We start from the raw sequence: 24,591 nt of genomic DNA on the forward strand, positions 1-24,591 counted from the left end.
CTGTATTTTATTTTTAAAGATTTTTTAAATTTATTTGAGAGAGAGAGAGAGAGAGAGAGAGAGAAAGAGCACACACCAGCAGTGGGAGGGGCAGAGGGAGAAGCAGACTCCCTGCTGAGCAGCAAGCCTGATATGGGGCTCGATCCCAGGACCCTGAGATGACTTGAATTGAAGACAGATGCTTAATTGACTGAGCTACCCAGTTGCCCCTTGCGTATTTTAAAACCTCCAAATCTTGTCTTATACTTACTTAAGACAATCTTCATATCTACTTAGTAATAGGAAGTTAGGAGACAGGAACAATAGGGGCATCAGACTCATGTGGTAATATAATTGGTATTGATATTAATAATGACTACTATGTGCCAGGCATTGGACTAAGTACCTTATATGGGTTAATTTTTTAAACCCTTGACAATAAGCCAAAAAAAATGAAGAAGTGCAGTATTTTTCCTTCCACTTAGTTAATAATTAAAAGTGGGAATTGAGTACAAGTCTGTTTTATTCCACAGCTTCTGTTTTGAATTAATACATTCTAGCACTTTCATGATGATCTAACATGGAGAAGAAGACAGATCCTGATATATTTTGTTAGGATTTCCATTAATAATTGTGATAAAATGTTGACCTGTAAGGTTATATTTTAAATATCTGGAAATTCTTGCACAAAAATACACCATTCTTAACGATACTGGCTAAATAAATTGTAACCATTTGCTTGATGATAATGAATTGATGTAACCAATTGCTTGATGAAGTTTTTATAGCTCATTTGAATGTTGATAAGTTTTTAATTATATTGTTTTCTATTTTAGGCCTTGAACCGAAGACAATGATTGATTTAACTGAATTTAGAAATAGCAAAAGCTTAAAACAGCAGCAGTACAGAGCTGAAAACCAGATTCTTTTGAAAGAGGCAAGTGTGATAGTCAATTAATTATTTTCTGGTTGAACCAAAAGAAATACTAATAATTTGTACTTTATAGATCGAAAGTCTAGAGGAAGAACGACTTGATCTGAAAAAAAAAATTCGCCAAATGGCTCAAGAAAGAGGAAAAAGAGCTGCAACTTCAGGTATATGCAGTTATTCCAAATCCTTAAAAGAATCATTGGAAAATTAATTGTCTGGAGCTGAAATTTTCTGTATCTTATATATATTATCATGGTTCTGCTGCAAGTTTAATAAATGAAATAATGGCTTGATGAAGAGTATTTAACTGTCATTGGTTTCTGTCCTAAATCTGAAACAGGTAAAAACAGAAAAACATACAATAAAATAATTGATCAAAATTTCAGAATAACCTACTTTTGAAAACTTTACAGTATAGTCTATTAATTCCCACACAATCCCAATATGTTGTGATCAATAATGATAATAGCAATTTCTATATTAATATATGCTGCTGTTAATATCTTCCTTAAGAGCAGTACTTTGAAAACTGTGTACATTATTCTTTATTAAGTGAAAGTAATGTTTTATTGAATAAAAATTAACTGTTTATCTTATTTGATATCAAGAGAACAGTTTTAAGTTTTATGATAACAATTGTAGTGCCTTTTTCTAAGAAGACCATAGAGAAGGAATTTTTTTTTAACCTCACCCAAGTCCACAAGTATTTGAGTAATGGACGATTTCTTGTTTGTTGTTTTGTTTTGTTTTTGGTGTGTTTATCTTGATTTTTTTATCATCACGGTGTCTGTAATATATCAAAAAATTTCTAGGATGGCAAAACTTCATAATTTATTAGTGTATTAACCAGTTTACTCATTCATGATTCTTGCTTATTTTATATGCCTTTAAACTATTTCAGTACTTATTAATACTTTAGTATAGAATGTGTAAAGAATGATAGAGAAGATAAAAGTCATATTAGTTTCTTGTATTATTAATATTAAAAGTGAGCTAAATCAGAAGGTTGTATAAGCTACATGTGGATCAAGGATTTTGGAAGTATTCTACCTTTTGTTTGAGTTAAAACTTCATTTTACTGGGACACCTGGGTGGCTCAGTTGGTTGCCTTTGGCTCAGGTCATGATCCCAGGGTCCTGGGATCGAGTTCCACATTGGGCTCCCTGTTCAGCGGGGACTCTGCTTCTTCCTCTGCCTGTCACTCCCCCTGCTTGTGCTCTCTCTCTCTATGTCTATCTCTCTGACAAATAGACAAATAAAATCTTTTAAAAAAACAAACAAACTTGATTTTACTTTTTAAGAATTAGACTAATAAGAGAGTTATTTTATGTTTCTAATTTGTTAATTCTTTTATATGTAGGATTAACCATCGAGGATCTGAACCTTACTGAAAACTTTTCTCAAGAAAATAAAATAGGAGAAAGGAAATTCGATTTTGCAAGCCTCAAAAATATGAGTGAAGCTCAATCAAAGGTAAAGTATTGTTATGGCAAAGAGAATAGAAGAAAAATGTTATTATTAGTGCTTTCATTTCTTTCCCCCGTTACCTCCTTTTGAACATTGCTTCTTTTATAGTTGTTAAATGAAAGGAAACTTTTTTTTTAAATTTAAATAACCTGTTGATCCAAAGATTGATTAATGAGACCTTATTTACTCTGAATACAGATTAGGAGTTCAGATAAAATAGAGCTGCCGCATAGGAGACCATCATTCGGTTTTCCACAGTTATATCAGAATGAACCAGAGGAGAATGTCACCATGGGATCATTATCAAGAATGTTGTCTGAAATTCAACATAGTGTAGAAAGTGAGGTGGATCCTTTTGTCTCTCTAACTAAACATTCTTCATCTATACAAGTAAAAGATAACATTTCACCTCCAGAAACTATTACGATAAAGGAGATTTTTAAAGCACCTTGTCTACGGTCTTTAAGAAATCTAGAATCATTAGTCAATAGCTTTAGTAGGGAAAGCCATGAAGAAATAGATGACTACTTTTACTCTCTTTCTGACCACTCAATGAAGAAAGTGTCAAGAAGCTGTCAGGCACTAGAGAAGACTAGTTTCACACAGAAAAGCAGTTCATCTTTACAGGCCTTATCAACAGCTTCAGACTTAATGCAGAAATTATCACTTAGGCAAAAATCTGCAGTATTTTGTGAACAAATTCATGATAATAGAGCTGATACGGATGAATCACAAGTAGCAACATCAGAAGATGAACAGCTTCATAACCAGATAAAATATGCTGATATCAGTTTGAAAGAAGATATAAGAAAGAGTGAAGTGTCTTTACAGACAGAGATTTTGAAAAGTAAACTTGAAGTTAATCTTCCGGACCATGTGCCTATTACTATACAATCAAAATCATCTAAGATAGATCCACTTGAGAATCTTATAGAACAGCTACGGAGAGAACTAGTATTTCTTAGATCTCAGGTGAGCTTTCCTCCAAATTACATTACTGAGATCACTTTTTTATTAACCCTTTTTTTATAATTTCTCTAACAAAGTTCTCTAATAAGAATTTTTTTATGCTTGCACATAGCACTAATTTATATACATTCTATTTTTTAAAAATCTAAAAATGCAATAAGTTTGATACGAAATCATTGACTTGCCTAATTTATTAATTATTTCTTTAGAATGAAGTCATAGCACAGGATTTATTGGTCAAGGAAGCGCAGAATAGAAATGCGGAAATAGAGCTTGAACGTCATAGAAGCCAGGCAGAGCAGGTAGTATAAAGGCAGACTATTAAAAGAGACGATTGTGGTACTAAAGACAAAACTTTCAGTATATTTCTTTGTCTTTGCTGTGGGAGTGGGGAAAGGGAGAAAGTGGGAGGAAGACCACCAGCTGTTTTACCTTTTGGGTTTTATTTTTATTACTACTGTTGTATTTCTATAGCTTGTTTCTGGTGTGTTACACCTCAATTGGTCACAATTTTTTAACTTGAAAACTATAAACTATAGTGATATTTTGTTAAAAAATCAATTTTATTCTTTATGTTCTATACAGAATGAATTTCTTTCAAGGGAACTAATTGAAAAGGAAAGAGATTTAGAAAGAGGTAGAACAATACTAACCAAATTTCAGAATAAATGTAAGTTACTATTTCTTATTTTTCTCTACTTATCCTATACTGAAAATCATGGATCTAAAAGGACTTTAATACATTCTTGTTTTCTAGTCTGTTTTAACTTTAATTACCTCCTTAGTACATAGACTCAGTCTCTCTCATTCATCTATTTGGTTTGCCTTGCTATGCTCATTGTCAAAGTTACTAATGTGAATTTTTTGTGGTGATAAATAAGTCAGTTTTTCTTTTTTGTTGTCTAATGAAAGTTAAAACAAATTTAAAAGATGTTCAGTGAAGTGAAGACAAAGTATCTATGATTTCTTTTCAATAGTGAAACATACATGTGCATGGTTTAAGTAGGTGTATCATTTAATTCAGCTATTCACACGTTGGATTTATAGGTGAAATTTTTTGTACATTTTTTTACTTTGGCATTTTCCAAATGGGTTTTTTTTTCTATATGTGAAATATTTGTTATTTGTATAGAATAGTGTAAATTGTAGGGGCGCCTGGGTGGCTCAGTTGTTAAGCGTCTGCCTTCGGCTCAGGGCGTGCTCCCAGAGTCCTGGGATCGAGCCCCACATCAGGCTCCTCTGCTGGGAGCCTGCTTCTTCCTCTCCCACTCCCCCTGCCTGTATTCCCTCTCTCACTGGCTGTCTCTCTGTCATATAAATAAATAAAATCTTTAAAAAAAAAAAAAGAATAGTGTAAATTGTGAAGAAGATATTCATTGAATGAGAAAAATATGTCATTTTAGTAAAAGAATTAGCTGAAGAAAATAAGCAGCTGGAAGAAGGTATGAAAGAAATATTGCAAGCTATTAAGGAAATGCAGAAAGATCCTGACGTTAAAGGAGGAGAAACATCTCTAATCATCCCTAGCCTTGAAAGACTAGTTAATGTAAGTTTTTTCACATTGGTTTAGATGTTGTTCAACTTTTTTCTGGTCTTCATTGTTTTTGATGAGACATTATGGTCATTTGAATCATTGTTCCCCTGTTTGTTACATGCAAATTTCTCAGGCTGCTTTCAAAACTTTCTCTGTTATTTGGTTTTCACCAGTCTCACTCTAATGTGCCTTGGTGTGTGTAGGTATGTGTGTGCATATATTTGTATGTGTGTATGTGTATGTCATTTGGGGTTTGCTGATCTTCTTGAATCTGTTTACTTGTGCCATTCACTACAACTAGAAAGTTTACCGTTTTAGTTCTTCAGTTATCCATTGTCTCTGGGACTCCAGTGACATCTTAGACCTTTTGATGTTGTCCCACAGGTTTTTGAGGCTTTTTTCATTTTTCCCCCTAATTTTTTATCTTTTCTCCTCCAGACTGGATAATTGCTATTTATCTATTTATAAGATCACCAATATTTTCCTATATCATCTCCATTCTTCTGTTTCAAAGGTCAGCCTGGTAGAGTTTTTTAACAGAATTTGGGAGTTCCCTTTGGCTGGTTATTTTCTTTCTGGGATTCCTCTCTTACTTTCCCGTGACTTTGGGCTCTATCTCTGGTTTTCTTGGCCAGAAGGATGACAGGTCACTGCAACTGTAGCCTGTCCCTTCCCCATGCCACAACTGCCCCGCCCCCGCAAATGCAAAATTCACTCCTCAGTGGTTCTGTCTTCCAAGTTTTAAGTCCTCTTAAAAATCTACTTGTTTTTGTTTATTTTTTAGAACCTTCAAAGAGTTGTTTTTTATATGCACTTGTTAAGTGTTGGAAGATAGGTCTGGTAGGACCTTATGCCACAAACCTAGAAGTGTAGTGAGAATATTTTAAATATTTCAATGCTTAAGCATTGCTACAGGAAAAATATTAGCCATCAAATAATAGTCTGTTTATATTTACTGTAAAGAGATTTGAGAGTTCTACAGTGTTAATGAGTGTTACATAAACTTGAATAAAACATACATTTTAAATTCTTAATATTAAATGTATTGTTTACATAATCTGAACATACCTAGCATACATTATTGCTTCCCAAATTTGTGCTTCCCAAGAAAATATTATTTGTTGAATTGCTTTTTTTATAGTGAATTAGTCAGTAGTTGAACACTCTTTCTTAGCAGCACTGTATTGTTAGCAGAGAGGGAGAGTGATACTGGTGTGTTCAAAACTTCCTGAGGCAAGATCATTTGCAAAATTTATGAGAACCATTTAATTCTCTTTATATGTTACTCATTTTTATGTTCCTTCTCCTGTTGGTAACTTTGTTCGCCTCTGCTATTTTGAATGTCTGAAATGATTCTTTACGCTTTTTCTGTGAACGGCTTTCATCTGTGGTGCTGCCCACTACCGATACCGTGTCGAGATCAAACTGTTTTCCGAGGGAAACTCCACTTAGCGGAGTTATGTGACCAAATACCAACAGAATGGATAGCACAGGAAATTCTGACTTCTCCTATTTCAGTTGACAGCTTCTGGTCTTGCCAGGACCACTGTTCGCCGAGATTTCATCTGCTTCTGTCTTGGGTTGTCATTCTTTTTTGATTGATCTGCTGTGTCTGTAACTCAGACATGATCTAACATCGCCTGCTGTAAGAAGTTTGCAGAATCAGTGACACTTTAGATCAGATATTTCTGGATTATGTACTTCATTTCACTCTCTGTTGCCACAGGTTATTTTTCAGTACTTCTAATCACCATTTAATCTCACTTTAATAAAAGGCCATGTAGACAACATGGTGCTATTTCTCAGCAAGACAGGCAACTAGACCACCATGATGTCTGTCACAGTACCTCCTTCTACTTACTTCTGTCTTCCTGCTATCCACTTTGAATTAGTATAATTTATTATTCCATATGATCCCTGCCCAGGTCTCTTGGGGGTAAAAGCTTACTTTTTATAAAACTTCTGCCTCACGTTATACTCTGGATCACTAACCTTCTTTGCCTTTGCCTTCTTTTCTGAAGCTTTCTTTAGTTTGCAGTTAGTGGTTCTGTTACATATAGTTTCTTTAAAATGCAAATATATTTATATGTACGTACTACGTCAATGTGTACGGGGATGTTTGTATATTTATGCATGCCACTGTTGGAGAATTAGGACCAATGAAGCCTCTTTGATAATATGTTAATATTTGACATACTGTTTTTGCTTATCCAGCCCTTTTGGATTATACTTTGTTACCATACTTTGCCTTTTCATTATGTATGCTTCAATTGTGTGGAGAGGGAGCAATGAAAAATTCACTTAATTAAATGTAGTAACTATTTCATTCCTTTGATCATGCTTTAAATATGGATGCTGCATAGTTTCAAAGTATCTGCATATAAATTATCTCATTTTGACTGTGTAAAAACTTTGTAGACAGATGTAACATTATTTCCTCTTCTTTAAATATAAGGAAACTTAAGTTTAAAGAATTTAAGTCACTTGCTGAGCTAGTAAGAAATTGGTTAGGATTTGAACCCTAATCCTCTTACTCCCTTCCGGTTGTTTTTCTAGTCTACCAGTCTACTAAAATTAGCTAAATGTTTGTTAAATGTTATAATGAGGTAATTACTATGTTTGGTAATACTGATGTAAGTTAATCTAGAGTTTTATAAATTTAGATTCATAAATAAGGAATGGTTTTGGCATAATTTTGTTATTATGCCTGTCCGTGGAAAGAGTAAAATGCCTAAATGTGAATTTTATTTCAAAGGTAGTTCTTTTTTCTTTACTATGATTTTAGTATTTTGCTTCATGGTTTTTCAATATAATCTAAATATATTAGGCTATAGAATCTAAGAATGCAGAAGGAATCTTTGATGCCAATCTACATTTGAAAGCCCAAGTTGATCAACTTACTGGAAGGAATGAAGAATTAAGACAGGAGCTCAGGGAATCTCGGAAGGAGGCTATCAGTTATTCTCAGCAGTTGGCAAAAGCAAATTTAAAGGTGAGAATATTATCAAATAATAGAAAATGCTGAGCACTATGAACATAGTCTTAATATGAAACTTAATTTTTTTAAAAGACTGAGAAAATGCTTGAATTAATTCAACATTAAGAAAACTCCTTTTTGGATTTTTCTTAAATAAGTGGGAAATAAATAGCTTTTATAACATAAAAGAATACAAAAATTCTAAGTCTATACCTAGGTATTTCTAAATATAATTTGGAGTATGGTTTAATTAATGCCTGGTAGGGCATTCATACATTACTTTTTAAAAATATTTAGTAGGAAGAAAAAGTCACCTGCTTTTCAATTTGTCTTTGGTTGTAAGAGATGTGACTCTCATTTCTGAACTGTTTGTTTCCAGATAGATCATCTTGAAAAAGAAACCATTCTTTTACGGCAATCAGAAGGATCAAATGTTGTTTTTAAAGGAGTGGACTTACCTGATGGGATAGCACCATCTAGTGCCAATATTATTAATTCTCAAAATGAATATTTAATATGTATCTTACAGGTAGTAAAAATTTTGCATATGAATAACAAAAGTAATTGATAACATGTTTTTTAATTTAGTCTTCATATATTCCTTTGAGTATTCCTTAGAATATTATCATTGATATATATTTTTATTGGATTTTGATATTAAATGGAATTTGATGAATAAAGGCATTCCATTCATCTGTATAAAAAGCATGCTGACATATCTGTGCACATATGTGTCATATGAAATCTATGATTGACAGGTAGAATAACATGCAGCTAAGGTGGTAATGTATAAATAGGGGAGCACTTTTTTTTTTTTTAAGATTTTATTTATTTATGTGACAGACAGCCAGCGAGAGAGGGTACACAGCAGGGGAGTGGGAGAGGAAGAAGCAGGCTCCCATCAGAGGAGCCCGATGTGGGACTCGATCCCAGAACGCCAGGATCACGCCCTGAGCCGAAGGCAGACGCTTAATGACAGCACTTTTTTTTAGTGCTGGTTGGAAAAGCAATTTAAGTGAATAAAGTCTGATACAATATTTAGTGAAATGATTAAAATTGTTCCTTTTTTGTTTTAACCACAAGAAAAAGTTTTTAAATCAAATTGCCTTTCATTTATTTCTTCCCTTTAAACTTATGTTAGTTAATCATTACTGCTTTAGAAAGGGTAGTGCTCCCCTGTGTTTGTCAGTTTTGCTGCCTATATTGTGGTCATTATGCACGGTCTAATGAGAGATACTTTGCATTATTTCATTTGAAGTGTGAATGTCCATAACATCATGTTCATTTGAAATATAATTACAAAAATGTGTTTGGAATCAATGAAAATGTTTTTTATTATAAGCACTACTGTTTCCATCTCCTAGACGATCCCTTTGTGAATATACTTGAATTATGATTATATAACTTTAGCACTCTATGAATTCTCTTCTGTAGTATAGAAACAGTGTCAACAAGTAATGGTAGTATGGCATTGTCGTGTTGCTTCAGATAACATTAATTTTTTTTTCAATCTTTATATAAAAAACATATGAGAGGCATTGTGGTAGATTAGAGAGCACCAGTTGGGAATCTGAAAACCTGTTCATAGTGGCGAAACACGTACTTGGACTCCCAGTCCTGAAAGTGATAGATATAGCCAAGGCCTTCAGAGCCACACATGACCTAACTTGTTAAGTGTTGGATTTGCATGTATGTAAGGTACCCACGCCAGTCTTGCCATATGTGTTCAGCAATGGCTACCAACTGTCGTTTTAATGAGCTTTTTAATGTTGAGTTAATCTTTCTAAGTCTGTTTCTTTGTCTATAGAATGAAGTAATTGGAAAGGTTAAAATAAGGGTTGTTTGAATGGAGGCATGAACAAATATGTTCCCAAAAGGGTATGTGAGGCTCAGTGACTAGAGGAAGTTTATAACCACTGGATCTGATAATTTACATGGTTCCTAAACTATCAAATATGATACAAATAATTTTACCAGGTTTATAGTACTTCTCTTTATACATATTGCCTCCTTCCATATGCCTTTAACTAAGATGTTCCAGATGTTATAGAAATTATCTGTGCTGCTAATGGATTTGGTAACTATATTCTCTTTTATATATTTTTCTATAATCTTGTCTGAGTATGAATTTATAATTTCCAATTTAAAATATATTCTGATTTCTTTTTTCATTCTTATTTCTAAACCAATTTTTAGGAACTAGAATGTAAAGAAAATAAATTAAAGAATTTAGAAGATTCTCTTGAAGACTATAACAGAAAATTTGCAGTAATTCGTCATCAGCAAAGCTTATTATATAAGGAATATCTAAGGTATAAATGTTAGCAAAACTTTATAATATAATTGCAGCATATTCTTATTAATGATGAAAGAAATGTAAGAAAATACTTAGATATTTTGTTTTACCCTTCCTTCGTGCCTCTTCCCTTCTATTTTATGTCTTAGTTTCCTTATCTATAAATTTCTGAGATAGTAATGCCTTTTTCATAGGGTTGTTACAAAATCTAATTGAATTGCATATGAAAATGCTCAGATATGAACATTTTGTAAATGTCAGCCATTAGCATCATTCTTCATCATCAGTGTCATTGATATATTTTCATTGGTAACTGATATGTTTTTCCTTATCTCTATTTCATCTGTATCAACCAAATAATTTTCTTAGAAGTCATTTGAATACCAGATCAAAGGTGATTTAAACACAAAGGGTAATTATGTGGTCTAACAAGAACCCCAAAGCTAATTATAGGGTAGGCAGTGTTATCGGTTGTCATAATCTCCTATTATGGTTTATAAAATAGTTTCAGGAGTTCAAAGAAAAGGGAACCATGCACACTGTCTTCTAGAAGAGGCGTTTTTTTTTCCCCCACACAACTTTTTATATTTAGATTAAAAAAAAATTTCCAGAACCTTCTAGCAGAACAGACTTTGACTCAGATCACATTAGCCAGAATTGGTCCAATGAGCTGTCCAAGTCATATGTTCAAGTCTCAGCCATTCACTGGCAAAGAGAGTGATGCCACTGTAATTTGTTTATGCCAGCCAGATTGCAGGTGACTGTAGAATGTCTCTTGGGTAAGAAACAGTGTCTTACACACCTTCTTTTAAGTCAAATGATTTCTACTATTGTTTGTATTCTAAGTATTTTGCAACTGGCTAACCTCAAGTTTTAAGAGTAGGGTCAGAATATTGAGAATTGGTTTCCAGAATTGGTTTGGAATGTTGATTATTTTCCTATTTGTTTTCTATTTTTAATAAAGTTTTATAAAATTCAGCTTCAGTTATATTGTAACAGTTGTAGAGTTGTGACTCATGGAATAATGAAAGTAATTTCATAAAATAATTTCTTTACACTGCATTTATTTAATAAAAATAGAACTTCCAAGCTAAATCCTTGTCGAATGGAATTTTGAGATACTCTGTTATCAGATACCAGTAGCCATGATGCCTCTTGTTTTCCAGTAGTTACGTATTTTATTAGGTTTATTATATTGTTATTTTTATTTTTTTTAAGTGAAAAGGAGACCTGGAAAACAGAATCTGAAACAGTGAAAGAGGAAAAGAAAAAACTGGAGGATCAAATCCAACAAGATGCTATAAAAGTAAAAGAATATAATGTAAGTAAAACTCTTTTAAAATCAGTATACAGTATCGTACAAACCAAGATAGCTATGTTCAGCAAGTAATAGAAATGTGTCTTTGTGCAGAATTTGCTCAGTGCTCTTCAGATGGATTCAAATGACATGAAAAAAACACTTTCAGAAAATAGTAGAAAAATCACAGTCCTGCAAGTGAATGAAAAGTCACTCATAAGACAGTATACTACTTTAGTAGAAATGGAGCGACAGCTTAGGAAAGAAAATGGGAAACAGAAGAATGAATTGATAGCAATGGAAGCTGAAGTTGGTGAAAAAATTGGACGTTTGCAACGATTTAAGGTACATCTGATTTTTTTTTTTGATTCTATAAAAACTTCAAGTATGAGGAAGAGAGGATAGTATAATGAACAGCCATCACCTGGATTAGTAGTTATCATTTATTAACATTCTGCCATAAATGCTTCATCTGTTCCTTGTAGGAATAAATTGTAGACATTTCTTCCCTGAATATTTTAGTGTGCATCTCTAAAAAAAAAGCCTTTTTTTGTTTACATAACACAATGATTTTATCACGTCTAACAAAATGGACAATAAGTGCCTTACATTATCTAATGTCCAGACCATATTCACATTTCCTCAGTTGTCCCAAGATCCAGTCAAGCACCCTGCATTGTATTTAGATTCTTTAATATTCATAAAATCTCCCGGGTTTCTTTTCCTCTGTGAAAAATGTTGAAGATTTACCTGATTATTTTCTTTTGTAATTGTGCTTATTCCGCTTTTCATTGTATTTACTAAAAGCTTTGAAGCCTTGGGTATGTCAGGTTAAACATTTTTGGTAAGAATACTCCATCCATAATCCATTGTACTTTATAAGTAATACTTTATGTTGCATCACTTCAAGAGATGGAGTGTTTGGTAGTCCCATGTTTCATGCGTGGTTATTGTCTTGAGGGGCAAACAGCCATGTATCTCTATTATTAAGTGATTTAGTTAACTGGTGATATTTTGGTACCATGCAAATAACCAGTTCTTTACCAGTCCTCCTATTGGCTTTAGTATCCACTGATGATTGTCGTTACCCGACTCAGTTATTTCATTAGGAGTTGCATGTTGCATGTTTTCTACGTGTATTAGCCAACAGGCTTTTGTAAAATAAAGAGCTTTTCCTCATCAACCCAGCCTGTTCGGTTATCTTGAAGTATAGTTCCTACTAGAAAGACAAGATAAAAGTTTCATTCTTTCTTTTAATGACTAGTCTTGAGAAATCAGAGTTGGTATACTCTACTTGTATCTGTTTGCCTGACCTCCCCAGCTTTTTCTTCTTTCAGTATCATTAGACTCACACACTTAGTTGTTATTTGTTAGTCTTAATTTTGGCCAGTTGGAGCCCTTTAAAGCCGTCTCTTGTTGCCTGTTGACAAGAATCCGGTAGTCTTTGAACCAAGCTTCAAATGTTGGTTTGTTTTCTGGCACAGGATGTTCAAGATTCACCTTACATACTTTGATCCAGATTTGGAATAAATCATTACTCTAAAGAACCCTGATTTTTTTTTAGTGGGTACCAAAAACTGGTCACTAGATATTACTGTTCTTGCAGTTTCATTGCTGCTGGTCCCTTTCAGTGGACAAATGAGGAAAATATGTGTATACTTAAACCATGAGTTCATACTGTTATCTCCAATTCAGATTTAATATAATGGGGTTAGGAAAGGGTATGGAGTTGTTATTAACCTTTGATTTTTGTACTCATATTTTCTTTTTCTTACATGGAAATCTGTTATTAACATTAAAATAATCGCTCTAGCCTATAATATTAGGATTCATATTAATATAACACATTAGGGGCGCCTGGGTGGCGCAGTCGTTAAGCATCTGCCTTCGGCTCAGGGTGTGTCCCAGAGTTCTGGGATCAAGCCCCGCATCAGGCTCTTCTGGTGGGAGCCTGCTTCTTCCTCTTCCACTCCCCCTGCTTGTGTTCCCTCTCTCGCTGGCTGCCTCTCTCTCTGTCAAATAAATAAATAAATAAAATCTTTAAAAAATATATATATAACACATTAATTTGATGATAATCTTGCATTGGTATTAACAACAGCAGCAATGCTACCAGATTTAGTTTAAAATTTCTTTATAGTTCTTATTTTCTTTAGAATAACTTTCAGTGGGATGTATAGTCAAGGTAATATATTCTACAGTAAATTGAAATAATTTTCTTTGTGTGGTTATCCTATAAATTTAATATATAGTTTGGCTCATTTGTTTTGCATTTGTTTTCAAACTCAGAGGTTACTTTTGTTTTCTTTTCTTTAATTGATTTGAATATATAAAACATTTGCATGTTTCAAACATATAGTCAGAGAAATCTTACTTCTGTCCCTATACCTTTGACTCCATTCTGCCCTACTTGCTATAGGTAACTGATGATCCTTTTAATGATTCTTTTTGAAGATACTAACAGACACAGGAAGGTGCATGCTGTGTGCGCTCTTTTACACCTTGCTTTACATCTTGTCTTAGATAGCTTATTTTAAGCATGTACATGTGCAGTTTACATGTTCACATTTACATAGGATCATATAAACACAAAATAATTCAAAGTAGAATTAAAATGAAGTTGATTTCCTTACTATTCGCTTTTAAAAATAGTAATAGGTGAAATTGTCATGCTAACAAACTTATTTTCAATGTGATCTTTAAGCTGAACCCTGATGCAAAAAGGGACTTGTTGAATAATGAAAGCTATTTTTATGTGGACATGTAATCAGGAAATTTTGAGTCTTAAGAAATGTTTTTGTGTTTTTCTTGGAGTATTACACATATAGCTAGTGTGTGAGATAGAAGGGAAAGAAGAACTAGAATGCTTCTCTCAACCTGATTGTTCAACCTGGATTTGGGGGCTGGTGCATTTTTAGGGGATTGGAAATAGGAAACTCCTCCCCATCCAAAGAAAGTGTGAAACCAAACTCCAAGGGTAAGGTAGAATAATGTGTTCTTACTTAGATGGAAAAGAGAAGCTGTCAAAATGAGATGTGAAGCACTATTACAAATATTTTTTCCTCATTACTGTACTTAGAAGAAATTTTAACCGTAAATTCTTTATCTTCCTCACTTTATAAATTTGGTTATTCCTTGTACTACTTCATCAACTTACTTTAGAGAGAAATGAAAGTTCAGATATTTCTTCTTAGTGTTAATACAGTGTCTTTGAGTAGTGACTTTTTATAGTTGTATAGCTGATGAGTAGAACATGAAATAAGTAACTTAAAGCCTTTCATATTATTTATTAGAGATAGCTATGATCGAGAAAAATTTTTTTCTCATCAAGTATTGTTTCCTTCATGTGACCAAAAGGTTTTCTCTTACTACAAAGCTTCTCTGTATAACTGTAATAAGCAGAAATAGCTAAATCATAATGTGGTGATGCTAATTTTGCCATTCAGCTAACTAAAGGCTAATTTTTTTTAATCTTATGAAATTTAGAAAACCCATCCAGAGATACATTCTGAGTGATATATTTTCTTGCTGCTGTGTATTGTGCTTTTCTGAAATTAATTGAATTTCATTTCACTGTGATAGTTGTGAAAGAATTCCCTTTATTTTTATTCTTATTTAAAATTTCTAAGTAATATTCTTATATGAAAGAAATTAATTATTGTAATATTTTTAATACATGAGAAATCTTTTTCTAAAAAATGATTCTAAAATCTGTTTTGCTTTTAGCTGTACTATCTTATACTTCACCAGAAAAAAAATACACCAACGTAACTCAGTGTATCCTTGTTTATATAGGAAATGGCCATTTTCAAGATTGCAGCTCTCCAAAAAGTTATAGATAATAGTGTTTCTTTGTCTGAACTAGAATTGGCCAATAAACAATACAATGAATTGACTGCAAAGTACAGGGACATCTTGCAAAAAGATAATATGCTGGTTCAAAGAACAAATAAGTTGGAACACTTAGAGGTAAGTTTATGTGGTCCTTGAACCTTGTAATATTAGCTGTTTTTCTTGGGTGATACCGGTAGGTGCAGAATGATGACTTCATCCTGCCATCCTCCCTTAGTCCACTTGCATAATTTTATTGAATCAAGCCTCTTTTCCCTAGGCACTTAAAAAAGAAAAAGGGGCATGAACCAGATAGGGAAATTGTAACCAAAAGAGGAAGCATCATTAAGTTCCCATCCCTTTCTCTTCCCCCTGATCCCAGTGCAAATTATTTTCTCATAGTCCTTGGCTTATTATGTTCCTTGGGATGATGTAGCTGAGAATGGCTCTTCCTGGACCATGGATGAGCTCTGGAAATTCCCATCCTTTCTTATTGTACAGAAAAGAAAAATAGGATGAAGTATTATAAGTTTCATTCAAATAGTATGTGAATGTGGCCCAGAACCCTTTGTAGTTCTCTTCTAGCCACTTGACTATACGTTTAACAGTAGGCAAAACCAGCTCCTGATTTGTTCATCTTCCTCTTCAGAAATAGGAGCTTATGTCTTTTGACTTATTCTCTTTTGTGATCCTCTCCTAGGACAGGAGTGAGGTCTAATTTTGAGGCTTCATAGATTGTACTTGTGTAGAGGGACACAATCAGTAAAACACCCGAATGTCATTGTATATAGCTTTGAATGATTCCTACAAAATTATCTGAGTTATTTATTAATACTAACTATAAGTAATCATGATCAGTTTACTTTCTACTGGTATTGCTAAAGAGAGATGATTATGTTAATTTTTATAGAAAATGTTCAATATCTAGGTGTGGTAATAATTTATTTTACTTTTTCCTCATCTTTCATGCCTTTTGTCCTCTTCCTCTGAAACATTTAAAAATCCTATGTAAGAAATGTGTTATGTAGATAACATACCAATAAGTAATTTTTAACCTTTATTTATCTGTTTTTCCAAAGAATATTTTTCATCTTTCCTTAAAATTAAAAAAAAATTGCATTTGTGTTGTATCCCTTCTTCTTCCCACATCTCGATTATAATTCTGAATATATATTTGTCCCTGTTGTCAGTGTCTTAGTTTTATTCTTTATTATGTGTTTTGTGGTAGCCATTACTCCAATCCCTGTCTCCCGTGTTACCTCCCCCTTACTGCCACCGCAATGATTATTCTAAACATGAACCTGACCATGGGACACCCTGCTTCAAACCTATCAACAGCTGCCAGTCACTTGAAGAATAAAAGTCAAATTCCTTTCGTGATTAGCCCCCCTTACCTCATGTCATCTCCTGTGATGCTCTGAGTACTTTTACAATTTCGGTTTTTGACACTGTACTACCAGCTTTCTGGAACACAGTGTTTTTTCCTAGATATGTTTTTTCACACCTGCTGTTCCCTTGTCTAGAAAGCTCTCCCCCCTCTCTCAGCTTACGTGCTCAGTGAATTCTATTCAGACATTATCTTTTTTTTTTTTCAAAAGCATTTTTCTTTATAGAACAAAGTCCCTCTGTTTATATTAGTTCTGTCTTGTACCTACCTGGTTCTGCTATTTGTATCACGTGAGTGTTTGATACGTCTGCATCCCCGACTAGAATATAAGCTTCTTGATATCAGGAACTCGACTTAATTCATGTTTGTGTGTTTAGTGCCTCCTGTATGGCACACAGTTAAAGCTGATAAATGTTGACCTTGAGAGAGTGATTAATGGTGTAGAGCCATGGTGCCAAGGTCATCAGATGTGGTGATTAGGAAATCATTGATGCCTTTTGAGAGTGAAGTTCTTGAGAGTAAAGGTGATGAAAATCAAGTTTCAGAAAATAAAGAGAGTGGGTGATAAGGAAATGCAAAAACCAACTAGAAATTTGATGACAGAAGAAAAGAGAAAGAGATGTGGGCTAAGTTAGAATCGAGAGGAAGATTTTTTTTTTTTAAAGATTTTATTTATTTATTCGACAGATAGAGACAGCCAGCGAGAGAGGGAACACAAGCAGGGGGAGTGGGAGAGGAAGAAGCAGGCTCATAGCGGAGGAGCCTGATGTGGGGCCCAATCCCATAACGCCGGGATCACGCCCAGAGCTGAAGGCAGACGCTCAACCCAGGCGCCCCCGAGAGGAAGATTTGTTTTATCAACTTTTTTCCTTTTAAATAAAGGAGACCAATGTAGTTTGAGGGGAGAGAGAAAGAAAATTTAGAGCGAATAGGGAGAGAACAATTGAAGGTTGGAGAGGAGGTGGTAAAAGGGTGCATGCATGCACTGCCAAGGTGGGGGGCTGAGAATAGGATCTGGAGCAAGACCAAAGTTCTCCTTGAAAGTCAGGAAGTAAGAGAAAAAAGGGTAAAAAGATGTTTAAAACACTCTAATCCCTCTTTTGTCGTTTTTCTATGTATTTACACTACCTAGACCAGGTTGTAATTATGCCTGTTACCGGAAAGTCATATTTCATTCCCTTACTTTGCTTTTCTTTTTATTGTAACATCTACTTTAAAGAAAACCTCATTATCCTGTTTCACCATTCTTCATAACACATATTACCTGACATTGTGTTATATATTGGCTTCTTTTCCAACTACCCCCCCCCCCACCAAAACACAAGTTCTAGGATAGATTTGTTTATCATTAAAGTCCAGGGCTTAGAATACCTGACACATAGTAAGCATTCGGTTTGTTAAAACAAAGAAAAAATGAGCATATTAACTTTATGTGCCAACTCCTACATTTATGTGTCCAGCCTGACTTCTCAGTGCTGTAATGGAATTACCTGCTTTACTCCTGTTTTAGTGGGATCTCAAATTTAACATATCCAAAATCATCTCCTGACATCTGTTCTTCTCACATAGTCTTTTCTGTTTCAGTATGCACTACTGTTACCTGCTTAGGGAAGGCAACCTTAGAGTTGCTTTCTAGTCATTCCTCTCCCCTGCCGTTTTTATTTCCCGAATATAATTCATTCATTGTGTCCTCTTTTCTCCATCTTCACCACTAGGACCCTATTCATCAGGCCTTTATGATATCATCTTAATTTCTGATTTCCCTGTGTATTCCTTTATTTATTCTCTGCATTGCCTTCAGAATGATTCTTGAAAACTTCCTCCTCAAAATCTTTAAATGGTTTCCTACTATATATTAAGTTAAATTCCAGTTCCTTATCTTGACATACCATGCCTGGCCCAGTATGGCCCCCTGTTCTCTCTCCCACTGTCCCTCAGAGCACTCTTCGCTGTTATTTTTGCTGACGGTGCTCAAGTCTGCTAGCACCCCAAACTCGGTCCTCCATCAGAGCTTCCGGGTTTGTCAGTACATCAGCTCTTCCCCTGGCTGGTTTCTTCTCAAGACTGGCTCCTTCTAATACTTTTGCTTTCAGCTTAAATACCACCTCTTCTTTAACCACTTTATCTTCATTTGACTCCTTTTGTTTTTCTCTGGGTCCCTACTCTGTATCTTTCTGGATCTTTATATTTTTAATGATTGTTTTCTTTGCTTACCTGTTCGCCATGTGCTGCCTTCCACACCCTCCCTTACACCCGCCACACACACATAACCACAGACACCAAATGGTGAGGCCTGGGAAGGCCAGAATCTTGTGTTTCTTTTTACTGTGGACATGGAGCACCTCACTGATAGCACGCCGGATGCTCAGTAACTATCTGTGTGAAACAGGGAAGTGAGCAACCTTCATTGTGCAGGTTGTGAAGTTCTAAGTGTTCTAGCTTGGCCAAGATGCACGCGGCAGAAGCTAATGCTCAGAAGCCACAGATCGGATACACGGGATTTTGATGATTATTTTCAAATAATATTTTCTGTATGTATGTGTGTATGTCTGTGTATGTGTGTGTGTGTGTGTGTGTATGTATATATTACATGTAGGGGAGCTCCTAATTTTGTTTACAAAAAAACTGGATGGTGAGTTTTAGGAGATACTATATACTATGTATATATTACATGTAGGGGAGCTCCTAATTTTGTTTACAAAAAAACTGGATGGTGAGTTTTAGGAGATACAAGTTAAGGCAATGTCACTGCTGTGGTATTAGTGTGAATTACAATGTAGTTTCGCAGTGACGTTTCTGTTTTATTCAGTGTGAAAATGCATCCCTAAAAGAACAAATGGAGTCTATAAATAAAGAACTGGAGATTACCAAGGAAAAACTGTACACTATCGAACAAGCCTGGGAGCAAGAAACTAAATTAGGTAAGTATTAGGACTCTGATAATATAAAGTGATGAAGAGCTAATAGTGAGTATTTTTCATTTATAGTTCCTTTTCTCGATTAGGTGCAAAGGAAGTATTTTGATAAAAATGAACTCTGCCTCACAGTTTAATTTAGCAGGCAGTTGATGTGTAATATCTTGTGCTAATCTCTACCAAAATTTGGTTTTTAGTTATTTAATTAGATTTAGTCCTAGTGAAATCATATATGTTAAAAAATTATGACTAAGCATTAGCTATTTTGAACCATTTAAATAACAATCAAGACTGGTGATGATTTTTAAATATCTATATTTTAGTGGTAGTATTGGGAATTTTCCACTGTGTGTAAAGTTCTCTTGGGAATGTATCATTTGATATATTCAAATTAAAAGGTCACCATAAAAGGCAAAAAAATTTTGAAAAGAATTTATATAGCCCAGAGTTTGACTATTATTATTTTTTGTATCACCTTATCCATGTTTACATGAGCACTGGGTATTGTGTGGAAGTGTTGAATCACTATATTGTATCCCTGAAACTAATATTACACTGTGTGTTAACTAACGGGAATTTAAATAAAAACTTAAATAAATAAATAAAGTGTAAGCATGACTCTAATGGAAAAATATATACTTTAAACTATATTTAACATTACATACTATATTCACTTAGTAGATGTCAAAATATTTCTGTTTTATTCGTCTTCTTATACATACAAATATTCATGCAATATCTTACCATTTCAGTGATTAAATCACTAGGTTTTCTTATTTTTGCAATTGCTTATGGTGCTGCAGTGAACATCTTCAGGTATATCTAACAGAGATATTATTGTCTCACAGGATATTAAAACCTTTGTGGCTCCTGCTAGGGTTTTCCATGTTAGTTTGTCAAATGGTTATCCTAGTTTATGGCATTTAAATATTTTTTTTATCTTACTAGCATTGTGCTTTATAATTTTCAGATAAATTTGCTCCTTTGGATAAAGTATTTTTGTATGTTTGTTTTCTAGACCTTAGAGCTCTAATGCTATTTAAGGTTCCTGTTACAAAATAGAGCTGTTTTTTTAAATTGATAATTGGGACATGTAGTACGTTAGTGAAACGTAACATTGGGCCTAACATTATCTAAAATAAGCTATTTTCAGAAATGCAATTTTTAATTCATTAAGAGATTAAAAGCAAATTGACTTCCATGTAGCTTCTACATGAAAGAAGGTATCTTATATCCTAAGATATAAAAAAAGAGTATACATACAATTGTGGTAAGTTCTCTGTTCATTTTACGCTATCTCTCTTTAATAAGTGCTGGATTCCCTCTAGAAATTCCTAAATTTCTATGAGGAATAATTTTTATTATCATTTGACTGATGAAGAAACAAGTTCCAGAGAGATGAAATGGGATAGGCAGTATCCAAACAGGAATAGAGCTAAGACTGGAATACAGGGTAGTCATAATTCATAAGGCTCATGTGTTTTCTATGGAACTGTGTTGTTGCATCCTTATCTATGATGGCTAAAATATTTGGGATACGATTTTGGTAACGGCTTGAGATTGACTTCTTATTGTTGCATATAGGAAATGAATCAAACATGGATAAGGCAAAGAAATCAATAACCAACAGTGAAATTGTTTCTATTTCCAAAAAAATCACTATGCTGGAGATGAAGGAATTAAATGAAAGGCAGCGGGCTGAACACTCTCAAAAAATGTATGAACATGTAAGGACTTCACTAAAGCAAATGGAAGAACGTAATTTTGAATTGGAAACCAAATTTGCTGAGGTTTGATATAATTTTTATCATGCAATTAGAGTAAGAATTAGTCATGTTAGGCATTGTATTTTGTGAGAGATTAGTTTGTATTTCTGAAGTAACATATTAGTATAGTGCTTGTGTTTCATGTAATGTATAAATAAAAGAATAAAAGATGTATTTTTAAATCTGAAATGTTTAAAAAGAAAAAGGTATTTCTGTAAATGAGTTCTTATTTCTCATCAGCATTACATTAGAGTTAATGCAAAAAGGTATTATTTGCTTAATAATGATGTTGCCTTCCACTACCATTGTTCATTTAACAAATATTTATTGAGTGCCTGTCACATGCTGGACACTGTATGGGGGCTGGTGTTAGGGTAGGAAACAAAATAGGCAGTAATCTCTACTCTCAGGACTTTACATTTTAATAGTAAGTTTTAGACTTTTTTGACATGGTCAGAAATATTGAATTGGCAGTAAATAATTCTGCAAATATTCAACAATTAATGATGAAAAAGAACTCTTGAAATGTTTACTTTGAGAATTAGTATATTTTTTAAACATATCTCATTTTGTTTATTTTAACTGAGTCTCTAAATATGTTAATAAGATTTTATTAACTCATATTTATTTATAGATGATTTAATTGAAGTAAAGTATAATGTGAATACCACATTTCAAACAAATTTAAGAAAATCAGAGATTCAAATATTAGACTGTGAGTTGTCTAATATAAATGACTTTTGGTGGGTTGGTGTATAACCAGAGTTTTATAATCTGTTTCTGACTCTTTCTCTTTACCCTCGTCAATCTATTCTTAGTATTTCATCACACCCAATTCAGTATGACTTGACTAATGCCAAGTAAAGAGAACTGCAGTATGGTAAAAGCTAAATTGAAAGGGAAAACCTCACCAAAAACTGATACATCTGAACTTTTTTTTGTTACTTTTTCTTAGCTTACCAAAATCAATTTGGAAGCACAGAAGGTGGAACAGATGTTAAGAGATGAATTAGCTGATAGTGTGAGCAAGACAGTAAGTGATGCTGACAGGCAACGGATTCTAGAATTAGAGAAGAGTGAAATGGAACTAAAAGTTGAAGTGTCAAAGTAAGTTCATGCAAACTTTTCAGTTATTAGGTGTGTCTACTCTAATTTGTCTTTAAGAATTCTAATTACAGTGGTTTGAGGTAATACTCTTCATGGAATTGATACTGATTGTTTTTATTTTTCTTTTTTTGTAAGAACAAGATTAAGTAATATTAACAAGATTAATTTTTAATAGGCATAAATAATAATATTAAAGAGGAAATTACTTCCCAAGACTTTTATTTTTTAGAGTCCAGGAATAGTTTTGCAGAAAGCACTGAACTTGGAATTCAGACCCTATGCAACCTAGTTCTTCCACATACTGATAATTTTTTGGAGGAAAGTGTAGTGGTCATTTAATTTACTTAAGCTCAAGTTTCTTATATCTGATAAAGGGTTAGTATCCAAAATACATAAAGCAATTATACAACTCAACACCCAAAAAACATAATCTGATTAAAAATGGGCAGAAGAAATTAATAGGCATTTCTGTACAGAAGACATCCAGATGGCCAGCAGATGCATGAAAAGATGCTCAGCATCACTTATCATCAAGGAAATGCAAATCCGAATTACAATGAGATATCACTTAATGCCTGTAAGATTGCTAAAATCAACACAAAAAACAAGTATTGGCGAGGATGTGGAGAAAAGGGAACCCTCCTGCACTGTTGGTGGGAATGCAAACTGGTGGAAAACAGTATGGAGTTTCCTTAAAAAGTTAAAAATAGAACTACCCTATGATTCAGTAATAACCCTACTAGGTATTTACCCCCAAGATACGAAAACACTAATTCAGAGGGGTACATGCACCTCCATGTTTATAGCAGCATTATTTACAATAGCCAAATTACGGAAGCAGCCTAGTGTCCATTGATAGTTGAAAGGATAAAGAAGTGGTATGTGCAATAATATTCCAGTAGTCCAGTCGTTGGAATATTATTCAGCCATAGAAAATTGAAATCTTGCCATTTGCAACAACATGGACAGAGCTAGAGAGTATAATGCTAAGGGAAATAAGTCAGTCACAGAAAGACAAATACCATATGATTTCAGTCGTGTGTAGAAGTTAAGAAACAAAACAAATGAGCAAAGGAAGAAAAAAAAGAGAAAGACAAACCAGAAACAGATTCTTAACTATAGAGAACAACTGATGGTTACCAGAGGGGAGCTGGCAGGGAGCTGGTTTGGGTTAAATAATGATGGGGATTAAGGAGTGCACTCATGATGAGCACTGGGTGATGTATGAAAGTGTTGAATCGCTGTATTGTACACCTGAAACTAGGATAACACTGTATGTTAACTATACTGGAATAAAATAAATAACATAAATATAAACAAAATAAAACAAAATAAATATATTAAGAAGTTGCCACAGCCACCCCAACTTTAAACAACCACTGATTGATCAATCCTGATTAATCAGCAGCCATCAACATTAAGGGAGAACCCTCCACCAGCAAAAAGATAATGGCTCATTGAAAGCTTAGATGATGGTTGGCATTTTTTAGCAATAAAATATGTATATTTTTGTTAATATTTATTTTGAGACGGTATGAGCAGGGGGAGGGGCAAATGGAGAGGGACAGAGAGAATCTCAAGCAGACTCTGCACTGAGTGCGGAGCTGGATGTGGGACTCGATCTTACGGCCTTAATACCATCATGACCTGAGCTGAAATCAAGAGTCAGACATTTAACCAACTGAGCCACCCAGGCCCCGAGCAATAAAATATTTTTTAATTAAAAAAATAGAATAAACTTTAGTTTCTTCATTTTTTTAAGGGAGTACTAGTATCTACCTCTTCTTCTTGTTTGGTAAGATTGATATAAAAATATGAAAAATTGAGATTTTGCTTCAGTTTACATTTATTGAGAACTATGTACTGTGCTAGGTATTAAACACATATTAACTCATATAATTATACTTAAAAACCCTAAAGTAACATCATGATTTTTATTTTACATGTGGAAATAGTGTATTCACTTGGAACACAAAATATATGTAAGGAATAAATACTGTGTGCCAAGTAGATGCTGTGTACTCATTCTCCTGGGTAATTTTGTGTCAGTTTGGTAGAAAGGTAACAGGAGCCATAAGGTGATCTGTCAAGCACAAATAATTATTTATGAAAAGGGTTTTATGGCTTGCCCATCA

General features: G+C 33.8%; 1 protein-coding gene across 2 annotated transcripts in view; it reads left to right on the forward strand.

The window, feature by feature from the left end:
* CEP290 (centrosomal protein 290) overlaps positions 1 to 24,591 on the forward strand; it is an 81,125-nt gene that overhangs the window by 20,376 nt on the left and 36,158 nt on the right. For both annotated transcript variants that reach the window (XM_026499938.4, XM_057316263.1), the window contains exons 15-28: positions 816 to 916; positions 987 to 1,074; positions 2,271 to 2,383; positions 3,932 to 4,016; positions 4,750 to 4,892; positions 7,708 to 7,872; positions 8,237 to 8,386; positions 10,054 to 10,169; positions 11,372 to 11,474; positions 11,565 to 11,795; positions 15,246 to 15,419; positions 19,478 to 19,589; positions 21,168 to 21,373; positions 22,305 to 22,456. In XM_026499938.4, coding sequence (XP_026355723.2) covers positions 816 to 916; positions 987 to 1,074; positions 2,271 to 2,383; positions 3,932 to 4,016; positions 4,750 to 4,892; positions 7,708 to 7,872; positions 8,237 to 8,386; positions 10,054 to 10,169; positions 11,372 to 11,474; positions 11,565 to 11,795; positions 15,246 to 15,419; positions 19,478 to 19,589; positions 21,168 to 21,373; positions 22,305 to 22,456 — 1,939 coding nt within the window. The remainder of the gene's footprint in view (positions 1 to 815; positions 917 to 986; positions 1,075 to 2,270; positions 2,384 to 3,931; positions 4,017 to 4,749; positions 4,893 to 7,707; positions 7,873 to 8,236; positions 8,387 to 10,053; positions 10,170 to 11,371; positions 11,475 to 11,564; positions 11,796 to 15,245; positions 15,420 to 19,477; positions 19,590 to 21,167; positions 21,374 to 22,304; positions 22,457 to 24,591) is intronic.

Source organism: Ursus arctos, unplaced genomic scaffold (assembly GCF_023065955.2).
Source record: "Ursus arctos isolate Adak ecotype North America unplaced genomic scaffold, UrsArc2.0 scaffold_21, whole genome shotgun sequence".
NCBI lineage: Eukaryota > Metazoa > Chordata > Mammalia > Carnivora > Ursidae > Ursus > Ursus arctos.